Here is a 26,227-nt window from a genome sequence, read left to right on the forward strand (position 1 = left end):
GGAAAATGTGAAGATAATTTTCCTTCCGATTTGGAAAGAAATAATAAAATGATTCATTTTTCTTATACTTCTCTCCAACTCGGGAACACAAAAGAAAATTTTGTTTTCCTTTCTTTTCTCTTCTTTTCTCTCATAACTTTCTTTTCTCTTCTCTTCTTTTCTTTTATTAAACTCGGGAACGAGACGTCAAAGTTTCCTGAGAACCCGAGAACTAATGGTAGAGCGTTAGATCAAAAAATTTAATGGCTTAGATTAAAAATGGCATAATTGTAATTATAAATGAGTTTAGTGGCATTTTAGGTTTTTATCAATGAATCTTAGGGTTAGGGGTAAATTCGGTATTGTTTCAAAATTACATAAAATATAAATTATCAATTAATCTAAAATACTAAATTACTCTCTCTCTCTCTCTCTCTCTCTCTCTCTCTCTCTTCTTCTGCATATCGACCACCTCCCTCCATCTACCGCCTCCCACCTCCCTGCATTGACCACCGTTACCTTTGTCGTCGATAAAGGAAGAAACTTGTTAATCTCTATATCATCGACGGTGATGATTCATTCAATGATTCCATCGCCACCGATCTATTGGTTCAGTTTATGAGAAGAGAACAGATCTCGCGGCTGATTCACATCTTCATCTCATCTCCGATGATCGATTAGCATCTCTGACGACATGTTTGTGTGTTTCGTCCCATCTCTATCGAGCGATTCACATCTGCGCCTCATTTAGTAAATCAAATCCTATCTTCGTTGTTCTATCAATTCATTAGATCTAGACGGTCTTCCGATCGAATCCATTGATCAATTCGAACTGAAACGAGGTCAACGAACGACTTCTTCCTGCCGATGTTGCTTCACTGAATCGACGACCTGATTTCATCTTCACAAACGACGACCTGATTTCATATCCGCGCTCCACATGTGGTAATCTATACTTCTCATTTGTTATTTATTGTTGCTACTTAATAATGTGATTTCTAGTTGCTACTTCTCATTTTCAATTTTTGATTTCTGGTTGCTACTTTCTTACTTCTGATTTCTAATTCCAATGGATCTTGTGGATAGTGGAAATGAGATGTATGGAAATGCAAATCCGACAGAATATGGAAATCAGGGACTTGAGATACCAAGAGTGAATTTAAAGCCACATTCACATTCTATTGAACAAATGGAAAGAAACACAAATAGAGAAAGGTTAGTAAATTGTCTCTCTCAAAGCCTCCAATTGAGCAAGAATTTTGATTCACTAAGTTGTTAAGGTGTTGTTGCTTTTTTATTTAATGAACTTATATGTATACATGTGTAAATATATGCCATCAGCTTCCATATTGCATTAGTTCAAATGTGCAGCGAAACTGGTGATACATTTTTAATAATAATTGAGGCATTCATATGTGCAAATGTGTAAAACTAGGAATTTGTTGCATTTTCATCCTTTTCATAATTATGAATCAAGTGCAGTTTTGTATCAAACCTATTTATATAATGAACTTATATGTATACATGAAAGGAGTACCTTGTTCTGAATTAGCTCAAAAATTTTCATGGCAAGAGAGGATTTGTTGGTCTAATAAGGTATCTGTTCCATATAAAAAACAAAACATATAACAAGTTAATGCATATATGTGAATTGATGTATTTCCATTGTGTAAACTGGATACACCAAATCAGGCCTGTAAAGTAAGCTTTTCCCTAGTTTCAATATAAATTCACAAAATTCCTTAGTTTTAATCATGTGATTCACATATAAATCACATGTAATTCACATATGAATTATATGTAATTCACATATTGAGGTATTTATTCGGAACTTCTTCAGATTTGGTGTTGATTTTTAGAGTTAGGGTTTTCTAACCCCTTTAGAGGATGGACAAGTGGAGCAATTGGTCCCTTCTCGAGTTTATGCTTTGGATCTGGACTCAAAGAGGTCCATAGACCTTAACCCTTGGAGCTTTATGGGTTATTCTGGGAGCCATGAACTTAGGAGGTTATTTTTGAGGCTAAATCACCAAGTGAGACCATCTAGATGTTATATGAGTGTCAAGGTCTGAACTTTATGTGATTATCATGCTTGGGAAGGTTAGATCTGTGGATTTAAGGAACAGATCTGACCTCAGGAGGTCAAAGGAGTTTGTGCATGGCATGAACTCGCCGAGTCCAAAGAGTAGACTCGGTGAGTAGGGTTAGGGTTTCCCGTAAATCACTTAGTGATAAGACTTGCCGGGTTGGGGAATTAACTAAGTGAGTCAAAGGGGATTAGAGGACTGGAGTTCAAGGCGGAACTCGCCGAGTTTTTCTTGAGACTCGGCGAGTTGAGTCGAGGTGGCCCCGCGATTCATGCTAGGTGTGACTCGTCGAGCAAGGGGAGGAACTCGACGTGCCAAGCGGGACTAAAGAGTTAGTGGACACGTGTAGACTCGCCGAGTCGCCCAAGTGCACTCGACGAGTCGGGTCAAGTTGACCGTTGACTTTTGTTGAATTTTGGGCTTTGGTCAACACTGGGGGCCTTTGAGCCAAGAGAGGGATAAAATGGTCTTTCACCCTTCTGAGGGTGCCATGAGAGGGTTGAGTCTAGTCCTGGGAGTTATATTCATGAGGGTATTTATTTTATGTGATTAGGCGGAGGCTGATGGGTTTTAGCCATATGAACATTCCTATGTGCACATGCTACCCTAATGCTTGGGTCTAGGTTTCTCTAATTGAACATACATTGAATCCAAGACTTCTAATGGCTAATAGACTATAATAACAATATGAAACCAGAGATTAGAAGTTTACCTTGAATCACTTGCTTGATCTTCTTGTCCTTGAGGCTTTAGAGTCACAACTGTCACTCCTCTAATGTCTTACAAACACCAACTAGCAAGAAGATGATTTAAGAGAGAGGAGAGGGGATCAAATCGGCCAGGGTTTCTTCTCTAAGCACAAGTCACGAAATTCCTTAGCCCTTCGGGTCTATTTATACTTGTAAGGCTCCTTGGGTTTTACCCTTAAACCCTAATTGGATAACTTAGGCCCTAAGCAATCCAATACCCTAATAGATAAGCCCTTTGGACGAAATCTAAGCCTATCCAAAGCCCTAGAATTCGTCCCCTCTTATCCTTAAGGGATTTATAGCCTAAAGTGCAATTATCAAACAATTGACAGTTTATACCCCTTTATTTAATTAATCTCTTTAAGTCACCAAATTAATTCCTAATTAATTTATGACTTATATTAGTCAAATAACAATATCATTATTCCTTATATTATTCTTATAATATATTAATAATATTCCTTCTCTCATTATAAATCATCCTGTTAAGTTGCTATGGTGAAGGCAACCCAAAAGGACCATGCACAACCGGGTCAAATACTTGCCAAATATAGTTGCAGCCTTAGACACTATTCCAACAGTCTCCCACTTGGATAAGTCTAGTAACTATATATACAAGTATATCCCGATTAGCAATCGTAGCTCTCAAAGACGCTGCCAAACTCTGATCTAATCAATCTTGTCCTTTAGATAAGGGATCGTACAGTCCTCTGTTTAGATATCATGCTGACAATTTTATGGAACTAATTTGTCTAGCATTTGGTTTCTCGATCTCCGATTTATTCGACATAGAACTTAATCGAACACATCAATTCAGTTCTGACCGGGCCCGACACATAAGTCAAATCAAATCATCGAGCGGCCGAGATACCGCTTTTACCTTCTTAAGATAAAAGTAACAGATAAACTTCAACTTATATGCATTTACTTATTCATTAATCAACTATACACAAGAATGCGCTTTATAACATCAAGTTACTGATGCGGTTTCGCATTATCAATGTACAACCAATTAACAAACAACAAACCATATATCTTGGTTTTAAGACTATATGATATTATCGTCTTGCGATCACCCTTTTTATCATATTCCATAAGGTGATTCCAGCAAGCACGTGTTTGTTCCAATGCTCAAAACTAGTTCATAAGCACTCATGAACGTTGCAGCAGACTTTTGCTATGTCTAATACCATTTAGACAATCTACACACCAATTCATGACAATCTTCATTCATACCTACTTCCAACATATGAACGATTGTGGACAATTTGAACAATTCGGTTATTCTTAATAAACTCAATTATTCTGGAAGTCAAAACATGCAAAATGAAACAATAGTTAAACAATTAACATAAGACAGTAACATTACTCATAAATAATACTCTTTTATTTAATCATCAAATGTTAATTACATTTATCTATTACACGTTTCTACTACTATCTAATCTATACTAATATCATCCTTCAGCCCAATACTCCTAGCAAGCTGCAAGTGCTTAACCCTACTCAGTCCCTTCGTAAGAGGATCTGCTGGGTTATCTTCTGATGATATCCTCTTCACTACGAGTTGTCCTTCTTCTACACGATGTCTAATAAAGTGATATTTTCTGTCGATACGTCGAGATCTACCATGATCCCTCGGTTCCTTGGTCAAGGCAAACGCTCCTTCATTATCACAGAAAATCTCCATGGGCTCCTTTATGGCAGGTACAACTCCAAGATCACCGATGAAGTTCTTTAACCATATTGCCTCCTTCGACGCTTCGCTTGCTGCAATGTACTCTGATTCGCACGTTGAATCAGCTACGGTTTCTTGCTTGGAACTTTTCCAAGTTACTGCTCCTCCATTCAGGGTAAAGACCCAGCCCGACTACGAACGGTAGTTGTCCCTGTCGGTCTGAAAGCTGGTGTCACTATACCCTTGCACCTTCAAGTCATCACTCCCTCCGAGGACTAAGAACCATTCATTCGTCCTCCGAAGGTACTTAAGAATATTCTTAACCGCAATCCAATGGGCTCTGCCAGGATTCCCTTGATATTTGCTAACCATGCTCAAATTAAATGCTACATCAGGGCGAGTACAAGTCATAGCATACATGATTGAGCCAACTGCGGAAGCGTATGGTACTCGGCTCATTTCTGCTATTTCAGCTTCGGTACTCGGACTTTGAGTCTTACTCAACTTGGCATTACTTTGTATCGGTAATTCTCCCTTCTTCGAGTTTTCCATACTAAAACGTTTTAGTACCTTATCTAAGTAAGTGTTCTGACTAAGTCCTATTAGTCTCTTACTTCGCTCTCTTACTATCCTTATTCCCAGAATATAGGAAGCCTCTCCGAGGTCCTTCATAGCGAAGCACTTCCCGAGCCAGGACTTAACTTCCTGCAGAGTCGGGACGTCGTTTCCTATGAGTAGTATGTCATCGACATACAGAACGAGGAAGCTTACTATACTCCCACTGGCTTTGACATATACACATGATTCATCTTCGCTTCGTACAAATCCAAACTCTTTGACTTTCTCATCGAAGCAAAGATTCCATCTGCGAGACGCTTGCTTAAGTCCATAAATAGACTTCTCAAGCTTACACACTCTATTCGGATGCTTCGGATCGACAAAACCCTGTGGCTGAGCCATGTAAACATCCTCAGCCAACTTCCTATTAAGGAAAGCGGTTTTGACATCCATTTGCCAAATCTCATAATCATGAAATGCGGCAATAGCTAACATCACTCTAATAGACTTAATCTTCGCAACTGGTGAGAAGGTCTCATCATAGTCAACTCCGGGAGTTTGAGTAAAGCCCTTCGCAACCAATCGCGCTTTATATGTGTGTACGTTTCCATCCACGTCGGTCCTCTTCTTGAAGATCCATTTGCACCCAACGGTCTTACGTCCGGGCACATTATCAACCAAATTCCAAACTTGGTTGTCATACATGGACTGGATCTCGCTGTCCATCGCCTCCTTCCATTTTACAGACTCCGGGCCTGCCATGGCTTCCTTATAGCTATTAGGTTCATCTAGATTTATTAGTGTACCATCACTAATATACGTGTCCCCTTCGGTAGTAATATGAAAACAATAAAACTGGGGTTGAACTCTAACTCTTTGGGAACGTTTAAGAGGTAAGGACTCGTCAATTGGTTCAACTGGAGTTTCCTCATCGGGTTGAGTGCTAGCGGTAGAGGTTCCTTCATCTATCGATTCTTGAATCTCTTCAAGCTCGATTTGCCTCCCACTGTCTCCTTGGCTTATGAGTTCTCGCTCTCGGAAAACTCCTATCCTCGCAACAAAGACAACATTGTCCTTCGGTCTATAGAAGAGATATCCAAAGGATTTCTGCGGGTAGCCTATGAAAATACATCGCTCACTACGAGGTTCGAGCTTGTCGTGAGTATCTCGTCTTACGAAAGCCTCGCAACCCCAAACCTTGATATGTGCCAACGAGGGAGCTTTCCCTGTCCACATCTCGTGAGGTGTTTTGGCAACCTTCTTAGTAGGGACTCGGTTAAGGATATGGGCGGCAGTCTCTAAGGCATACCCCCAAAAAGAGATAGGTAGTGAAGCACGACTCATCATAGAGCGAACCATGTATAACAAGGTTCGATTACGCCTTTCTGCCACACCATTCAACTGCGGTGTCCTAGGTGGCGTCAATTGTGAAACTATTCCACACTCTTTGAGATAGTCATGGAATTCAAGACTTAGGTACTCTCCTCCTCGATCGGATCGAAGCATCTTGATTTTGCTGCCCAATTGATTCTCCACTTCATTTTTGAACTCTTTGAACTTTTCAAAAGTTTCCGACTTTTGCTTGATTAAGTAAATATACCCATATCTACTATAGTCATCGATAAAAGTCACATAGAAGCGGTTTCCATCCTTCGTGGTTGATCTAAACGGTCCACATACATCGGTATGTATTAGGTCCAATAGACCTTCACCCCTTTCACATGTACTTGTGAAGGGTGACTTAGTCATCTTTCCAAGTAAACAAGACTTGCATGTGTCATCTTCCCTAAGGTCGAATGACTCCAACACTCCATCCTTTTGGAGTTGGGCTATGCGCTTCTTGTTGACATGTCTAAGACGACAATGCCACAAGGATGCTCTATCCTCACCATTGGAAGAATCCATGCATAAAACATCATTTCCTAAGTTATCTACAATCATAACAGTTTCATAAATTCCATTACATGGTATAGCTTCAAAATATAAGACACCATTTAGATAAGCAAGAATAGAACCATTCTCATTATTAAAAGAAAATCTAAAACCTTGTCTAAACAAACCATGAAATGAAATGATGTTTCTAGCCATTTATGGTGAATAGCAACAATTGTTCAAATCTAAAGATAAATGTATTGAGAATTCCTAGGTTTGGATGAGATTCATTGAAACTTTTCAATGGCATGTTTAAATCTCGATATGCCCCTCTCGTTTGTGACTGGGATACCGAGGATCATAAAGTGGGTGTGAATTACCATGCAAATTTACAGGGTGCCTTCATTGTAACGATCACCTATTCGATGTGTCGGTAAACCACACACGCTCCATCAAACTATGATAAACAATGAATCACCCTTTGCCACCTTTGCTTAGAACAAATTAGTGTGCCGGTAAACCACACGCGCTCCACTAACTTCTTAGCAAGGGTGCAAAGTGCAATTTCATGGGATTGCATCAATTCACTTTTCCTAAAGTAACTAAGATCGGGAAATTTTTGAAAAACATGTAGTTACTTTGTATTTCATATTATACTTTTAAAGAAGAGATGAGGTTGCCCTATCATACCCGTTCGGCTAACGACCCTCCACCGATCAAGCAAGCGGTGGGTGTGAGTGTACACCCATTAAGCGCCATTTTATAGGCAGCAACCTTATACCCACCTTATAGACCGGCTTCGTGAATGAGGCCTACTAACGGTAAGACTAGCATTTTAATTATACATATATATATATATATATATGTATGTATATATATATATATATATATATATATATATATATATATATATATATATATCTTGTAATATTATATTAGTGTAGGGTTGAATTTTAAACTTGTAAAATTCTAGGGTTTGAAATTTAAATTGTCTAAATTAAACTTTTAATCACAAAACATAAATTTCAAAACTTGAGGGAAAGTTTTAAACTTTTAAAACATAGAGGATCAAATAACAAATAATCTAAATTAACAATTAATTCCATAATTGTCCATATTTGATTTATTTAATGATTTCTTGCAAAACAATTTACCAATTTAATTAAAATAATTAATCAATTATCACATAAGGAAACAAATATTTTATTAATTGATAAATATCTTCAATTAGGTCAAGAATATACTCATATATATATATCATAAAATCGGATTTATATTGATCTAATATGATTAAGGAAAGTATCTCAAAGATAAACAGCAAGAAATCCCGAATATTGCTCTTTCTGACACTCGAACTCGCCGAGTACCCAGATGGACTCGCCGAGTTGAGCCTACTCGCCGAGTTCATCAGGCAGAGGACAAAAAAACGATTTTTTCAGCAACAAACAAGCAATCAAAGTATCAATTCAATAGAAACCAATCTAGGCTCTGATACCACTGATGGGTTTTAGCCATATGAACATTCCTATGTGCACATGCTACCCTAATGCTTGGATCTAGGTTTCTCTAATTGAACATACATTGAATCCAAGACTTCTAGTGGCTAATAGACTATAATAACAATATGAAATCAGAGATTAGAAGTTTACCTTGAATCACTTGCTTGATCTTCTTGTCCTTGAGGCTTTAGAGTCACAACTGTCACTCCTCTAATGGCTTACAAACACCAACTAGCAAGAAGATGATTTAGGAGAGAGGAGAAGGGATCAAATCGGCCAGGGTTTCTTCTCTAAGCACAAGTTACGAAATTCCTTAGCCCTTGGGGTCTATTTATACTTGTATGGCTCCTAGGGTTTCACCCTTAAACCCTAATTGGATAACTTAGGCCCTAAGCAATCCAATACCCTAATAGATAATCCCTTTGGACGAAATCTAAGCCTATCCAAAGCCCTATAATTTGTCCCCCCTTATCCTTAAGGGATTTATAGCCTAAAGTGCAACTATCAAACAATTGACAGTTTATACCCCTTTATTTAATTAATCTCTTTAAGTCACCAAATTAATTCCTAATTAATTTATGACTTACATTAATCAAATAACAATATCATTATTCATTATATTATTCTTATAATATATTAATAATATTCCTTCTCTCATTATAAATCATCCTATCAAGTTGCTATGGTGAAGGCAACCCAAAAGGACCATGTACAACCGGGTCAAATACTTGCCAAATATAGTTGTAGCCTTAGACACTATTCCAACAGAGGCTAGATCGTATTCTACCGAGTCAGAGAGTTACCGAGACATCTGAGGTGAGTCTTCTCACTATACTTTACCTAGAGTGGTAACAGAGTTATGTGACAGTATATTTTAGAGCTATGTGCCAATGTATATGTATGTTATTTATGTGTTGAGATTTATTGTGATATGTGATATGCATGATTCAGAGTTTCAGAGTTAGGACCAGTGGGTCCATAGAGTTAGGACCTTTGGGTCCACAGTGTTAGGGCCAGAGGGCCCACATAGAGTTGGAACTGGAGGGTTCCACTGGGACACACCGACCAGAGGGTCAGCAGAGTTATAGCCTTGAGTGGCTAATATGTGTTAGAGTGGTATTTTGGGGAACTCACTAAACATTTATGCTTACAGTGTTTTGTGTTATGTGTCTCAGGTACCAACGATGACCGCGGGAAGGCGCCGACATGATCTGTACACACACACATACACACACCCCCGTGGAGTTTATTATGATTTGATTTTGGGATTTGTAATGAGATAATGTTGATACAATGTTTTCTTGAAAATGATTATGAATGAATGTGTTTTTTTAAAAGTGAAAAATTGTCTTAATTTTTACGGTGTTACACTTTGCATTGTTGTGATACTGTACATGACGTCCTCCGCCCCCGAACGTTTCCACCGTTCAGGTTTTAGGGTGTGACAAAACGTAAGGGGGGTGCGGCGCCGGAGACGGGAGGTACAAGGTGAAGGTGACGACTGGTTATGTTGCGCTAGGGTTAGGGTTTTAAACCCCTAAATACCCGCTCCATCTAAATGTTTGCCATAATGGCTGAACTGGTCCCTCCCCATAAACACTTTTGCAAAAAAGGCCCAAAATTTACTCTTTATACCCCCGCTCCCCCAATTCCTTTCATTTTAAGTCTGAAATTTACGTTTTTAACCCAGTCTCCTGAAATCCTTTACAATTTAAGTCTAATACTTACCAAATAGCCCCTTGGCCTCCAAAATCTTTTCAAAATAAATTCCAAAATTACTTTTTAACCCCCGAATGATCCGATTTATAACATTTGGCTTCCCAAAACCAATAATCCCCTAAATAATATGAGTTTATTGCGACTATTCATTCATCAAATTTTATCTATTTATTTATTAATGAAACAGGATGTTACACTTTTTGCGATCCCAGGTTTGGTCGCAACATGGATTCGAGTTTTTTTTTTTGTGCCAAAAATTCATCCGGGAGTGAAAAATCGATACATGTGATCGCAGGTTGTGTACATGCGATCGCAGGTTGGCCAAAAAGTGTCAAAATAGTATCCTACTTCATTAAAAAGGCCCGTGACGCATTTATTTCAAAGCCTGCGATCGCAACCTCAATACATGCGATCGCATGTTATCCCTTTCTTGTTCTGGAAGCTTCCAACTTGAGTATAAATACAACCCTCATAATCAGTTGTAAGGGTTAGACGATTCCAGACGAAGAAAACCACTTCAGAAGGCGATTTTTGAGTTCTTTCAGCGACTTTTGGAGATCTGAAGACTGCGAATCACCTCACACATTTAGTTTATCTAGATTGATTAGTAATGTTTCTTTTATTTAGTTTGATTTTGTTTTTGGCCATGTCTGGCTAAACCCTAGTTTTCAGTTTTGCAAATATGAGTACTTTTCATGTGATTGATCATTAGATATGGTTTTTGATTTGTGTTTCTATCTAGATTCTTCAGTTTTGTTCTTAATGAATGTTTGATTTTGATTCTTGTTAGCCTAATCACCTAGCTAGGGTTTTATCCTTCCAGTTAATCAGTTAATAGAATCCGTAATTGTTCTTTTCAACTGGTAAAAGTAACAAGTAATAAATCGGTTCCGTGTTTGGGATTTGACTTTATTATAAACTGTAAAAATCATATTTTTACGCTTCCGAGCATGTGAGAAGTATTGGATATTGCTGAGAATTTTACATAGATTATATTGCTACTTTTCTGATCTTAATTAAGAGATTGTTTAATATTAGACAGTAAAAAGTTAGGGTTAATTGAAGAGCTTGTTTTGGTTAACTAAATAAGGTAAAAGAGAAATTACTAGAGCTTGTTAGTTTTTCTCAGTACCAACTTAGATAGAATGAATCTCAAATAACCGGATATGGGTTGATTGCATGATTAGGAAAGTCGTAGCAGAACTGAAATCATTTTTTATATTCATTTTCGTTTAATTTAATATCACTGCATTTTTAATTTTTAGTTTAATTCAAAATCCCCTTTTTATATTCTGTTTCTTGACTAGATGTGCCTGATGCAAAAAGGCATTGACTTTTAGGCTGTGTCCCTGAGGATTCGACCCTGCTTCCCTGTGCTATCTTTTTAGTGCATTCCAAGCAGTGATAAATTTATTTGTTTAATACGTGTGCGGCAGCGTGTTAACACCTTAGTCTTGGACCAAACTAGGTGAGGGGTAAAATGGTCGTTTTACCCCATGTATGGATTATTGGTTTTGGATCGGAACCTGATTGTTATTTAGGTGTTATTTGTTTGATAGCGCAAGGCTTTTAGCGGGTCAGCAGTCAGAGATCTATTCGTGGGTTCGTCTGTCGAGGTGAGTCTCCTCACTGTTTTATGGATCGAAGGCACCAATGCTAGTCCATTTGGTTTATGTATTGTAGGAAGACCTGGGGGTAGCCCTTGGCATTTTTTATGAAAGACCAAGAGACGGCTCCTGGCAAATTGTATGCAAGACCAGAGTCTGAACTCTGGAAGTTACTAGTTAAGTACTTGTAGATTGTATATCGGTTGTCTTTGTGATGCTTGCATGGAATACCAGGAGGTGGCTTTTATCACTTGTCTATAAGACCCATGGTTTTGGCCCTCGACCTGGCAAGGAAGACCACGAGGCGGCTCGTAGCATAATGACAAGACTATGGTTGGCACATAGCATTTTTATTGATTTATTGAATATGTATGTCATGTATGGCTCGTTTGATATGTATGGTATGTGGTATTTGGGGAACTCACAAAGCTTTGTGCTTACATTTTTGGTTTATTCTTTCAGGTACTTCCGGTTCGAAAGGGAATGACCCGACTTGATCGTAGCACATACACCAATGTTTTTTTTTTTTTTTTTTTTTTTTGCAATTCATGATTTTTTAGATTTACTCTGATAAATGTTTTTACTCTGGAAGGCTTTTAAATTGTTTGGATAAGGATAAAGGAATGTCTGAATATTTATATTAAATATGAAAATTTTACCCTGTGATTTTCGGGACGTTACAAGTTGGTATCAGAGCCTTGGTTTGAGGGATTTGGGCATACTCTCGGGTGTGTCTGAACTCAAACTGAGAGTTTGGTGAAATTTTCATAAAATAAACATCTAATTAAAAAGAAATTTCTAATTAAAGAAAAGGGTGTGATGCTTGCAATAAGCCGAACTCAAGTAAGTGGTTCCCAAAAGGATATAGATCCGGTAAGAAATTTTTTTTGGTAGGAAGGTAAGAAGTTTTTTTTCTACATATTTTTTTGACGAACAAAAGAAATGAATCACTAAATGATTCATTTGTAAGATGATTCACAAGAAAAAATTCCCAAAAAAACATCTTTATGATTCATTTTTAAGTAAATTAAGAAAAAATTCCCAAAAAAACATCTTTATGATTCATTTTTAAGTAAATTAAGAAAAAATTCACTTTTGTGACAATTTTAGTGAATAACAACAAAATCATTGTATAAATGAATCATCAAGATGTTTTTTTGAGAATTTTTTCTTGTGAATCATCTTACAAATGAATCATCTAATGATTCATTTTGTTTGTTCGCTAAAAAAATATGTAGAAAAAAAACTTCTTACCTTCCTACCAAAAATTTCCTTCTTATTTGATCTTGAATCGTTCCCAAAATACCAATACATGTTTATTATGATATATGATATGATTATAAGAACTGCATGCTAGTTTAGGGCTAAGGATCTGCTCGGGATTGTATGCTAGGAGAGATGCGTTTTGTGCCTGATTGTATAAGCTTTTAGAATTGCATGCTAGTATGGTTTTCATACAGGTGGATATAATTACTTGATTAGTGTATGTTGGTTAGATTTTTCCGTTGTCTGAATGCTGCTTGTTTTGTGCTTTGTGGGGCTCTTAGTGATGTGGATCAGTTACTAAGTGAATATGTTAAGCCATATGCGACACAAGTTAAATAATCTCAGAGTGATGGATTTGACCCTATTATGAAACTCTCGTTTGAGTCCAACCGTTCTAGGGTTGAGTCTTTTACTCGAAGGATTATCTGATCTCTGTTGCATGTGAATATATTCATGAGGTAGTTGGTTGACATTGGTGGGAGTCCTTCAGCAGCCAAGGGCTAGGTGGGGTCGGGAACCTAGGAGAGCCTAGGATGTGCTTCAGTGGGTTTTGTTGCACTGTTTAGTGAGTTTTTGGTGCAATGGCTTGAGAAGGTGACTTAGAGGATTCAGAATGATTGCTGAGGAAAGTATGGACATGTATGGAGGTAGTATTGGGCCCATACTACTGAAAGCACATTATCCATACTCGAATCGGTGAGCGTCTTGGAGAATCCAAGAAGTGTATGGGAGGAGGATTTTGTATATGTTCTGATCTTTGGCATGTCGTATTTCAGTTTCATAATGAGTACACAGGGAGGTGGTTCCGGTTCTAGATCTGGTTCTCGCTCAGGTGCAGGTGCTGAGCCAATTAGCGAGCAGATGCGGGAATTCATCTCATCGAAGATTTCTTGCAGTATTTCGGAGATCTTGGATGAGCGGTTGGGTGCGTTCCGTGCTGAGGTTATGACCATCATTGGAGCTTGTACTCTTTCTTTCCGGGAGTTCCGTGCTTGTGGAGCTCATGCGTTCCATAGAGAGAAGGACCCCATTGCCAGTATGAGGTGGTTAGTAGATATGGCTAACGTGTTCAGGACGAGTTTCTGCCCTGAGGAGGCGAATGTTAGATATGTTTCCTGCCTATTGAAGGACAGGGCATGGGATTACACAACAAGCCATTTCCCTCTCTCTTCTCTTACTATGTCTGTAGCGACACTAGCTTAGCGAGTCCTCTAGTGAAAGCTAGGGGGTGGTGTTCCTTCTCCTAACGAGCCCCATAGCGACTTCACTCCTTATAACCTAAGGCGGGAAGGAGTGATAACACTCCTAACACATTGTCACGTTAGTTTTTTTTATTGACACGTAAGTGTTTTTTTTTTTTTTTTTTTTTTTTTAATTTTTTATTGTCATGTAAGTTTAGAATGTATACATTGAAAAAGATAGAGAGTGGTAGTGTGTAGTTTTAAATAGATTTTATTTTGAAAAAAAATAGCAATAGCTAATCAAAACTCACCCTTACCATTTACCATTTGCTCTCTCCTCTCTCCTGTCGTTAAGCATTTAGCGATAGCCCCTTAGGCCTTAACGAGACACATGGGGCGGTATTTGGCCTGTGCTAGCAAAGGTCTTGGCGACCGACTTGCAACCCCCACCTAATATGTAAATATATTTTTTTTAAGTATTTGGCTTGTGTTAACAAAGGTATGTAAATATATATTTTTAAAAGTATAAAACTCCAGGTGACTCACGTTCCTTGCGGGGGCAATAAGGTCATTTACGCAAAGAGTGCTTTATGGCGAGATCCCGTGTGCGGCACCAGCACCGAAAAGTCTCTCTCCTTTTTCTCCGCGCCATTAGGAATTAAGAACTCCCGCTTTCGTCGCCAATACTTACATAAATGACGATATTTATCCATTGATAATTGTATCGAAACACTGTTGCAGCTGCCAAATGCAAATAATGCTCAATTAACCACCCAGATACTTGATAGCAGCCTGCTTCTGGTGTTGAATTCCCGATTTCAGGTCAGAGATATCTCGTATTCCTCTACCTACTTCTGTAATCACTAATGTATGTTAATTTGTATGGATTGAATTTCTATCTGAAATTAGGATTTTTACATGCTCAATGCAAATGTTTATGCATGCTTATAATCTATATGCTTTAATGTGTGTGCGCTTTGAACTGTTTTCTTTTTTATTTAATATTTGTATGTCTGTTTGATTTGACTTCGTTCAGCTGGTATAATTGTGAGATTTTACATCTGACGTTGATTAGACTAACTAGTTTCTATACTCCATTTCGTCCAATTCAATTTCGTAGTTGAAACTGCTTGTTCTTTTTTCTCTTGGAAGGGGTGATTTGGCACCATTTAACCTAGCTTAATAAAATAACCTATAGATACATTACTAGAAGTGCTAGTGTGACATGATCATACGGTTTCCAGATTAAGGAGAAATTAATCACGTTTATCAGTTTGATTATGTGAAAACTTTGTCACTATTACTTCCCTGTAGTAATTTTAATACTCAATAATATTTGTAGTTTTAACTCTAAGATTTGTTATATGATTATTCATTCTCTTGACAGGAATAAATGGCTACAATCTCAGTAGCAGATATTGCCTTCCAGACCCATCCACACCACCTTTTTGTTTCCTCAGGCATTGGTGGATCTAAATCGTATGTCAGTCCCAAGAAATACACACTAAACTGTAGAAAGCACTTCAATAGTAAAAGGTTTATATTACCTTTCTTACTCACCTTACTTTCAAATGTTCATAAATCTGTTGGAATCCAACATGTAGTCTTTGCAGAAAATGCTTACACAAAAGTGATCGCATGTTCAAATCAAGTAACTTTATGTGCTGCACTGTGGTATGTTATACTCCTTTAGTTGTAAGTTGTTGAACATCATTGTTATGGACACCATTTTGACATCCATGGCATAATGCATGAAAAGGAAATAGCAATATCAGAAGATTCAATAACTGTTGATAATGGTGGAAGACTAGCTCTTGTAGTTGATGATGATTCTCAAAAATCAAAATTACTCAGTGATGGACCACGTAGAGAAATACCAGACTGGATGGCACGAAGGATAGGTTCTGTTCGTCCTAAGTTTCCTCCTAAAAAGATTGACATTTCTGAAGTCAACACATCAAAATTCAAGTCTTTGGAATTGCCTAATCCTTCTGAAGTATGGTCAATTGCAAAAGCAAAGCCAAAAGATGGGGACACATTAATTGAACATGTAATTGAGAAAGAGTTAATTGAAAAGAAACGGAAGTCTCTAGAACGTGCTCTGCAACGAAAAACCATTCAATGGCAGAAGACCCCAGAAGAAATAAAACTAGGTTTTTTTATTAATCTTTGCTTTTCTATCTATTTTGCCCATTATTTGTAATTTGACTTGTTCTTTGCTTCACAAATCACAGAGCCAGGAACTGGCACAGGACGTGAGATAGTGGTTAGTAACTTAATATAAATTACTAATTAGCTACCATTTTTGTTCTTTCATTAATCTTTGATAAATTGTTTTCATAGTTTCAAGGTTTTAATTGGGAAAGTTGTAGAAAAAAGTGGTACATGGATCTGGCTCCAAAGGCTGCAGATTTATCTCGCTGTGGTATAACAGCAGTGTGGTTACCTCCTCCAACTGAATCGGTTGCCCCACAAGGTCTTTATGACTTAAAAGTATTTATTGTGACTTAAAAAAATACATGGCATGATATAAAAGTGTTGATACATTTCATGGAATGACTTCAGGGTACATGCCTTCTGATCTATACAACTTGAACTCAGCATACGGGACACAGGAGGAGCTGAAGCATTGCATAGAGGAGATGCACAATCACCATCTTCTGGTATTATTTAGTCATCTTTAAAAAATAGTTTGGAGGAAAATCTGATGATACATAAATATGTTTTTTTTTTTAATCTTTTACAGGCGTTGGGAGATGTTGTGTTAAATCATAGATGTGCTCATAAACAGAGTGAAAATGGAGTATGGAATATTTTTGGCGGGAAACTTCCCTGGGGACCTGAAGCAATTGTTTGTGATGATCCAAATTTTCAGGGTCGTGGAAATCCTTCAAGTGGTATGAATAATTGAATATATCTCTCTAAAACAAATATAAATATGATTTATAGATTCAATGTTTATGTAAGGATATGTGTTTTTCATGTTATGAATTGCAGGTGACATATTTCATGCAGCACCAAACATTGATCATTCCCAGGATTTTGTACGAAATGATGTAAAACGGTGGCTGAACTGGCTTCGGAACAATATTGGTTATGATGGGTGGCGCCTTGACTTTGTGAGGTCAAAGGCTATTTTGGTCAATACTAGATATATATATATTTTTTTTCTTACAAGCCGATTGTTATGTTATTTATGTTATTTTATTCATCTTTGTAGGGGTTTCTCAGGTGGATATGTTAAAGAATACATTGAAGCTTCAAATCCTGCATTTGCCATTGGGGAGTATTGGGATAGTATGGCTTATGAAGGTGGTAATCTGTGCTACAACCAAGGTAACTTTTATATTCATTTTTCTTAGATACCATGTAAAATGTCACACGGAAACATAAAACTGAAAACTTTAAAAGTGAACTTTTTTTTTGTAGTTCTTGTGCTAATCTGTGTTTGTTTTGGTCTTTCATTTAAATTACTCATTAATAGCTGATTTGGATTATTAATATGCTCACAGATGCACATCGTCAACGTGTAATTAACTGGATCAATGCGACTGGTGGCACCTCATCTGCATTTGATGTCACAACAAAGGTATGAGAATTATCATATTGTTTGATGTCACAACAAGAGGAACTAGAAACTACTTGATGGAATGGAATGAGCAAAACGTATAACGGAATGGATCATTAGATTCCATTATCATTTTTGGTTGGCTTAAGGGAATGAAATGAGTCTTTCAAACATGTTTGTTATGTACAATTAGAAAATTAAGTTGATAAATAACAAAGAAAATGTTGGTTTTTAATAAAAATAAACTTTAATCACATAAAAATATATCGCTAAAAAAGTGCATATAGACGTATTCCATCAAGGAATGAAAAAAAAAAAAAAACCAGACTATAAAGAAGGAATCAAATTCCATTCCGTGTTTGATAATGATTATGATTTATGAAGGAAAGGAAGCAGTAGATTAGTAGTAATTGTAGTGGGGTTTGATGCAGGGAATACTTCATTCGGCATTGCATAATGAATATTGGAGATTAATAGATCCTGCTGGAAAGCCACCAGGAGTCATGGGATGGTGGCCCTCACGTGCTGTCACTTTCTTGGAAAATCATGATACCGGCTCAACACAGGTCAACTCCTCCTCCTCTCTCTCTCTCTCACACACACACAGAGTCACATATTATATGAAATTTTTGGTCTCATGGGTATTTAATAATTTGTTACATACATATAATACAGGGACATTGGCCATTTCCACGGGATAAACTTATGCAAGGATATGCTTACATCTTAACCCATCCGGGGACTGTAAGTTCCATCTGAATATTATTTGTTATTCTGTGACCAAAAAAAAAAAAAATATATATATATAGTTTCTGTTGGATTTAATGGATTTATATTTTATATTGCAGCCTGTGGTGTTTTATGACCATTTTTATGATTTTGGGATCCATGACGTGATAACGGAGCTAATTGAGGCTAGGAAACGAGCAGGGATCCACTGCAGGAGTGTTGTCAAGATTTATCATGCAAATAGCGATGGGTATGTGGCCCAGATAGGGGACACCTTGGTCATCAAACTTGGTCACTTTGATTGGAATCCTTCTAAACAAATTGATCTTCATGGGACTTGGCAAAAGTTCCTGGATAAACACTCAGATTACCAGATTTGGTTCAGAATCTAGTACACTGCTTCTTTTATAATTTCCATATTCCAGGAAATTACAACTAATAACTAAATCGAATCCAACATTCACTAATATTTACTTCTTAATAAGTAATATCCATTCGTCTATACAAGTGCAACACCGATATTTTGATTTGATTTTCTAACTTTGGTTTTGCTTTAGAATAAGCGTTTTCACCCTGTTCCCGAGTTTATCAAAAGAAAAGAAAAGAAGAGAAAAGAATGTCACGAGAGAAAAGAAGAGAAAGGAAAGGAAAACAAAATTTTCTTTTGTGTTCCCGAGTTGGAGAGAAGTGGAAGGAAAATTAATCATTTTGTTCTTTCCTTCCAAATCCTCCCAAATCGGAAGGAAAGACAGGAGGGCAGTGATCTTTTCATTTCTCTCCACTTCCTTTCATTTCTTTACTTTAATGAAACTCGAGAACACCAATTTCTTTCATTTTCTTCTCATTTCCACCAATTTCCTTTCCTTTCTCTTGTTAAGTTGAACTCGGGAACGGGAACAATTTAGGAATCTGATCAGTAGTTGAGGATTTTTTTTTAATATATTATTAGTGTTTAGATAAATAACAGTTTCTCCTTGAGGTACATATAACTTATATCTACTTTTTTCATTACAATAAGGAAACTCAATGTAAACAAATAATAATAATAATAATCTAAGACTTTTTAGTTAAAATATTAAATATATACTAATTTAACACACCATTTCGTAGAATACATGTTTTAAGCTAATAACTATTTATAGAAAAGATTGTACACACTATATTTACCAAAGAGCAGACATTATTTTTGAAAAAGGAAAATAATGGAGGTGAAGGGGGTATGAAATCGAATATAAAAAAGTGGAGATGCGGGGGATCGAACCCCGTGCCTCTCGCATGCAAAGCGAGCGCTCTACCATTTGAGCTACATCCCCAACTTGTTGTAAGCTGGAATCAGTTTATTATTATTATTATAATGAATCGTAATGTTGTTATTTGATTATGATCTAATCCCATTAAAAAAGTAGACCAATTAAAAAACAAATAATTTTACCCTTTCAAGTTTACTATTTGAGTAACTATTAATATTCTTAAATCTTAACAACTAACATGCAAAAGCTAAACTTGACGATAACTAAAAAACAACCTTATCCAATAAAAACCATGAATGATAGAAAAAGAATATAAAAGCTGATTACCTTGACTAAGAACAAAAGTAAAAGTTCGCTAGCTTAAATAGAAATAAAAGTTAGATGTCGTAACCTTAAATATAAAATTTCAAAAAGTTGGCCATTTTTCTAGGATCTAAGAGTTTGCAATAGTTGATTAACCTTTTTATATAATTTACCCTTAATATTATGAAATAAAATTTTTAAAAAAAGATCAATAGAAGGGCAAAGTGGTCATATTAAGAAAATAACATTTTAGCTATACATGTAAAGACCAAAGGACCTTCGGTGCAATACTTGGAAACCATAAAATCATCCATATCAGCTTTATAGAGGCAGATCCAATGTAGAGTCTGGATAGCCCGAGATCCCTCTCAATTTGTTTTTCAATAGTGTAACTTTTTTTGAAAAAAATCGTTCTACGTTGCAGTGATACCTTTGAAAAAATTTTGAACTACCTTAAAAAAATTGTGATATCCCTTTACTTTGATTCTATCCCATGGATGTTTATACTTGGACCAATAGTGCAGTCAAGGTTGTAGAACTCGTTACTCGGTACCTGTTCGGCCGACTACCGAGTACCGAGTACTTGGGGGTACTCGGATTTGGAAATTTTTATAGAAATATATTTAGGGAAATTATATATGTCAAAATCATAAGATAAAATCATAAGTTGATTGAAATATATAACAAAATTGGATACATGTGAATACACAAAAAATGAAAAACACATAATGGTTTCACTTCATGAATAATTACTGAAAATTTAAGATATATATGTAGTAATAATCACATGTGTGTGTGTGTGTTAAATAATAAATCATTAAGTATATTATACATATTAATCACCAAGTTGACCGAATTTCACAACACTACTCAGTTCGTAAGGGGCCGATCGAGGAGTACTCGAGATTATATAACTCGCATCGGCAAGGGGGGGAGTAGCGACTACTCGAAGGAGTAATCGGCCAACTCGACGAGTTTTACAACACTGAGTGCAGTTACATGCAAACCACAAGGACCAAAGACGTAATTAACTCTAATTAATATATAAATTTAAAATATTAATTGATTATTTTTCGACGGTTACATCATAAAAATAATAAATCATTGGATTTCTATATCATTTAAAAGTTTTTGGTTAAGCAAAATTAAAAAAAAAAAAAAAAAAAAAACCTTCTTCAAACAGTCAAGTAGTTTTTCTAAAAGGATGTTTGATAAATGAGTTTATTAACTTATTAATAGACCGTTTTAAACTAAAAAACTTATTTGTTGCTATTTCATTATAGCTTATATAAGCAAATTTTCCAAAACAACCTTTAAAAGAAAAAAATTATCATTTTTATGATTAAATAATTAAAAATTCTTCTAATCAATGAACTGAAATTTTATCTAAATTTACAGTGAATTTTATAGTATTTAACCTATATAAAATTTAAAGTTTAATGGAAAGATATGAAAAAAAGGGAAGATTTTATGGTACAGCTCTTCAAAATCAGCTGTCTGATCTAATCTCCCCAAATATCGACATCCACGGCTAAAAACATAACACCGACATCTCTCGCAGCCTTAACCTCAACTTCGATCTCTACATACCGAATAGTGAATACCAGACCTTAGCCTCGGCACCAAGCCTTCAGGTTCATAACCGAACCTAAACCGATAAAAAAGTAAAAAAACCATAACCAAAGTGTTTATCACATTTGTCCGAAAAAAAAAGAAAAAAGAAAAAAAATCCATCTTTCTCGCTCATCGTTTTGGAAAGAGAAAGTGTGTTGAAATTAGTAGGGGTGAGTAAACCCAAACCAAGAAACCGAGAAACTGACCAAAACCGACGAAACCGAAACCGAAAAAACCGAAACCGAAGCAAAACCGACGGTTAGGGTTTGAGTTTTTTAAAAACCGAAAAATCGGGTTCGGTTTCGGTTTTTACCCAGAAACCGACCCATCCAACCTGAAAAACCGACTCATACTTAAAACCGACAAACCGCCCCAAGAAACCGACCCATCCAACCCAAGAAACCGATGCATACTTGATTTTTTGGTTGTAATAGCTATTTCGGGCTTTGGTTGTAACTTGTAATAGACAATTTGTTGTATGACTCATGTTTTTTAAAGTATTTAACTTAAATTTGGTGTTTTTTGAAGTATTTAACTTGTTGTTTCATTTATGGAAAATGGGTTAGAACCCAAAACCCATGGGTTTAAACCCAGAACCCGTGAATGTATGGGTTGAACCCAAGAAACCGAAAAACCGCCCAAACCAACCTCAGAACCCGAGAAACCGAACCGACCAGAAACCGATCCTATTGGGTTTTGAAAACCAGAAACCGACCACTTATGGGTTGGGTTGGGTTTGGGTCCAAAACCGACCCAAACCGACCCATACACAGCCCTAGAAATTAGTGCGAAAAAGTAAGAGATGCATATATACACACATGTGCACATACAGGGAGAAAGCAGTAGAAAAAGAAAGAAGGTGCATCCTGCATTTAGCTGATTATTGGCTTCATTTGTGTTGTAACTTGTACGCTCAATAACTTTGTACTGGTAGCTGTAATTCCGCTAAAGCTTAGCATTTTCTTGGATAAATAGTTTGGCATTATTATTTTTTTTCTATTTTTAGGAAAGTTTTCAAGGTTGGTTTCATGCAGAGTTTTTTCTGGGGTTTGAGTTTCGGATTTGCCCCAAATTTAACTTGTCAGTCAATAATTTGGGCCCTAAGCTCATGTGCGAGTGCTTTTGCTACATAGGGTTTTGCTTGGTTCTAGTGCATAAGTGTGTGTTCTTTGAAATTGTTTTAATTTTTCCTTCCTGGAATTGTAGTTGATCGGGACAATGGGACTTCCTGAAACCGAATACCTGAAAATGTAGCACACTTGATTTCAACTGCTGACAGAAAGAGAAGAAGACTTATCTTAACAACACAACTTATGCAAATGTTGTTTCGATCTGCACCAAATATTGTCATTTTAGAAGATGCTACTAAACATTGTGATACAATCACATACTATGTTGCAAAATTTGGTATGGGTGATGCATTTAGGACTTCTAGAAGAAGTGTTGAACAGGGTAGTCTTTTAAAAGTTGTAGAAGCTTTTATTGATAGATCAAAGAGGTTGGAAGACATGTTATTGAGGTAACAAATAATAATAGCATATTATGTTTTATGGTTTTACTTGCATACTTTAATGAATTATAAAATGTTGAATGAAGGTGAGAGAAAGAAGGATCTTCAATTGTTGACATAAAGGTGGAGTTTCAAGATTTGGAAAAGTTTCAGTGATTAATTGTTTTTCAAAGTTTCATAGTCGAGGGTCGTTGGTTACAACAACTGGCACGTCATTATTTTGTGGAGCCTCTTCCACTATGCAAAAACTTAACCCTCAAAGATATGTTACAACTAGTGAAATGCCAAACGTAGTGCCACAAGGGCAATATTGTCTTTCAATATGATAATTAGTTTGATACAATCCCTTCTCCACCCTTATGTATCCACCCTTTTGACAAAGTATATAACCTTTTTTGTACATGTTAATAAGATACTAGGGAGCTTTTGGGGGTTACCAAATCTTTTTTACCAACACAGATCAAAGTAATGGCATGTATGTACTTTAATTTCTTCCGCTTTCTGAAAGTTGGCATCTTGATTAAGATGTGTAGTTTCTAAAAAAGTTGATATTAGATGTGCATCTTGCTTTTAGCATAATGGCGAAAAGATTATAGATTTTCATCCCTTTTATGGAAAAAAAGAAAATTGAAATTAACTTTTAATCTTGCTAATCTTGTGTTTTTCTCAAGTCACATGCTTTGGTTTCTTGATCTTGCTGGTGGGAAAAAGCTTTGGTGTTTGGTGTTTATGCTAGTATATAGTATTTATAGCATGGAAATGGAAAAAGTAAAAGAGAGAAAATAAGAGTTTTTAGCATGCTATATTTGTTGGGATTTTGTATACCTGAAAAGAAGAGTGACATGTCAGGTGATGTAGATAAAGATTTGGTCATGATACTATTAATAACCATGTTAGTTGGAAAGTGATGTGTGAGAAGGATTGAATATATATAACTATATATGAATATGTTTATTTTTCCACATGTGGGTGTGTGGGGTTTTTGGCTTTTATATATAAACATGGGAAGAAAGATCTTCTGACAACATTACAAAAGAAAGTATGTGCTTTTGTTCCTTTGTGATGTCAAGTGGGATAATGGTTTCTTCATGGCCCACATTTATGTAATTATGGTCCCATAAAGGAAAGAAGATTTAATACTTGGATATGTAATTTGTTACCAATTGGTGTGAACTACTAGCAATCTACTTGGATGGATCACTCATCTATGTAGCTTTAGCATTAAAATCTGTGACCTTGAACTCACTAACGACTCCAAACAGATGCATGAGGAGAATGAGTAGCTATCCTTAGGTGGCTTCTGTAACACCGTAAATTTCAAAACAATTTTTCGCATTTTATAAATACATAATTCATTCATTATTTATAAAAGAGTCATTGTTTAAAACTCAATTCATAACATATATCAATCCCAAGATCTCATAACATAAAAATCCCGTGTGTGTACTGATCAAGTCGGCGCCTTTCCGCGATCCTCACTAGTACTTGAAACACATAACACGAAACACTGTAAGCACAAAGCTTAGTGAGTTCCCCAAAATACCATATATAACACATATTATCCACTCGAGGCTATAACTCTGTGGGTCCGTGCACCCAAACTCTGTGAACCCTCAGGTTCTATCTCTGCGAACCTTCCGGTTCTAACTCTGTAAACATGCACAGCATAAATCACATAGAATAATGCAGTGCAACACATAACACAAATATAGCATACAAACACTGTATCACATAACTCCGATTACCTACTCAAGGTAAAGTATAGTGAGAAGACTCACCTCGGATATCTCAGTAAATCTCTGACTCGGTAAACTCTGGTCTAGCCCCTGCCTAATCACATGAAATAAATACTCTAATTAATACGACCCTCAGGGCTAGGCTAATCTCTCTCTCTCTATACATCCTCTAGGAAGGGTAAAAGACTATCCTACCCTTCCGATGACTCTAAGGTCCAAACATTGACTAACCCTAAAAGTCAATGAAGTCAACGGTCAACCTTGACCAAACTCGCTGAGTGCACAACTGTGACTCGGCGAGTCCACACGTTTTCTTCACTCTCCTAGTCCTCCTTCGACTTACTGAGTCAATCGTTAACTCTGCAAATCATCACAGATCACAATCTGTGAAATGTCCCGACCCAACTCGCCGAGTCCGGCTCCTGACTCGGCAAGTACCATCGTGCACTCTGTCCTCTAGATTCCCTCTGACTCACCAAGTCACTTCCCCAACTCAGTGAGTCACCAACTGTGTGATTATCGGGAAAACCCTCGTCTTACTCGCCGAGTCGGCTATTGGACTCGGCGAGTTCATGCCATGCTCAAGCTGAACTGACCTCCTGAGGTCAAATCCGCTCCTCTAAACCGTAGATCTAGCTTCCCAAAGCATTATAATCACGTAAAGCTAACATCTTGGTGCTCATGCAAAGACTCAAAGGCCTTATTTGAAGATATGATCTCTAAAATGACATCCAAAGCTCATAACCCCCATTAACACTCATAAAGCTCAAGGGAAAAGGGTCTTTGGACCTCTTTGGGTCCAGATCTACAGCACCAACACGAGAGGGGACCAATTACTCCATATAACCATCCTCTAAAGGGGCTAAAAAGCCCTAACTCTAAGAATTACACCATAAACTGAAGAAGGGTCGAATGAATACCTCAAAATGAAGTCTCTGAGCCCTGGAATCACTGGATTAGCACCCTCTTCAGCCTCCTCTTGTCTTGGTCCTCTTCTATTTGCAAAAACACTAGCAATGATCAAGAAATGACTCTTGTCCTCTCACAAACGCTCTAGCTCACTTAGGGTTTCTTTCTGGGGTCTGGTAGCCGCAAATGACGGCCATAAGGCCCCTTAAATAGGCCCCAAACCCGAGGAATTAGGGTTTCATTAAACAGCGTGGACTCGCCGAGTCCAGCTATCCACCCGGATAATTATTCGCGTCTCTACTCGGCGAGCCTACGCATCAACTCGCCGAGTTCTTCCACACAACTTGAAATTCAACGAATAAATATAATACCTGAAATTCCGGATGTTACAGCTTCTTTCACCATGTAACTTA

At 36.9% G+C, this 26,227-nt stretch overlaps 1 protein-coding gene, 1 long non-coding RNA gene and 1 other non-coding gene across 4 annotated transcripts; 2 read left to right on the forward strand and 1 right to left on the reverse strand.

The window, feature by feature from the left end:
* The first annotated feature begins 409 nt into the window (after positions 1 to 409).
* LOC145087632 (uncharacterized) lies at positions 410 to 9,781 on the forward strand. Its single transcript, XR_013700848.1, has 3 exons — positions 410 to 924; positions 1,066 to 1,194; positions 9,598 to 9,781. It is a non-coding gene; the product is annotated as an uncharacterized LOC145087632 (long non-coding RNA).
* A 5,010-nt stretch (positions 9,782 to 14,791) lies between these two features.
* On the forward strand, positions 14,792 to 19,022 carry LOC145087633 (putative alpha-amylase 2). Of its 2 annotated transcripts, none has more exons than XM_079025634.1 (14): positions 14,792 to 15,017; positions 15,583 to 15,731; positions 15,800 to 15,869; positions 15,955 to 16,348; positions 16,430 to 16,461; positions 16,539 to 16,671; positions 16,761 to 16,858; positions 16,942 to 17,092; positions 17,193 to 17,319; positions 17,416 to 17,531; positions 17,708 to 17,784; positions 18,195 to 18,329; positions 18,439 to 18,507; positions 18,612 to 19,022. In XM_079025634.1, the coding sequence occupies exons 2-14, from the start codon at positions 15,589 to 15,591 to the stop codon at positions 18,882 to 18,884; spliced, it is 1,818 nt and encodes a 605-aa protein (XP_078881760.1). In that variant the 5' UTR covers positions 14,792 to 15,017; positions 15,583 to 15,588; the 3' UTR covers positions 18,885 to 19,022. The 2 variants fall into 2 exon arrangements, with proteins under 2 accessions (XP_078881760.1, XP_078881761.1); XM_079025635.1 differs by having other exon boundaries at positions 15,809 to 15,869.
* Positions 19,023 to 19,732: 710 nt separating this feature from the next.
* On the reverse strand, positions 19,733 to 19,805 carry TRNAA-UGC (transfer RNA alanine (anticodon UGC)). The gene has a single exon. It is a non-coding gene; the product is annotated as a tRNA-Ala (tRNA).
* Between the last annotated feature and the right edge of the window lie 6,422 nt (positions 19,806 to 26,227).

This window comes from Lactuca serriola, chromosome 2, assembly GCF_051521515.1.
Source record: "Lactuca serriola cultivar US96UC23 chromosome 2, Lser_US96UC23_V15, whole genome shotgun sequence".
NCBI lineage: Eukaryota > Viridiplantae > Streptophyta > Magnoliopsida > Asterales > Asteraceae > Lactuca > Lactuca serriola.

Coding starts and splice junctions, on each gene's coding strand:
- LOC145087633 (XM_079025634.1), top strand. CDS start 15,589: ATGGCTACAATCTCAGTAGCAGATATTGCCTTCCAGACCCATCCACAC. Junction 15,732..15,799: donor AAGCACTTCAATAGTAAAAG/GTTTATATTACC, acceptor TCCAACATGTAG/TCTTTGCAGAAAATGCTTAC. Junction 18,330..18,438: donor ATGATACCGGCTCAACACAG/GTCAACTCCTCC, acceptor CATATAATACAG/GGACATTGGCCATTTCCACG.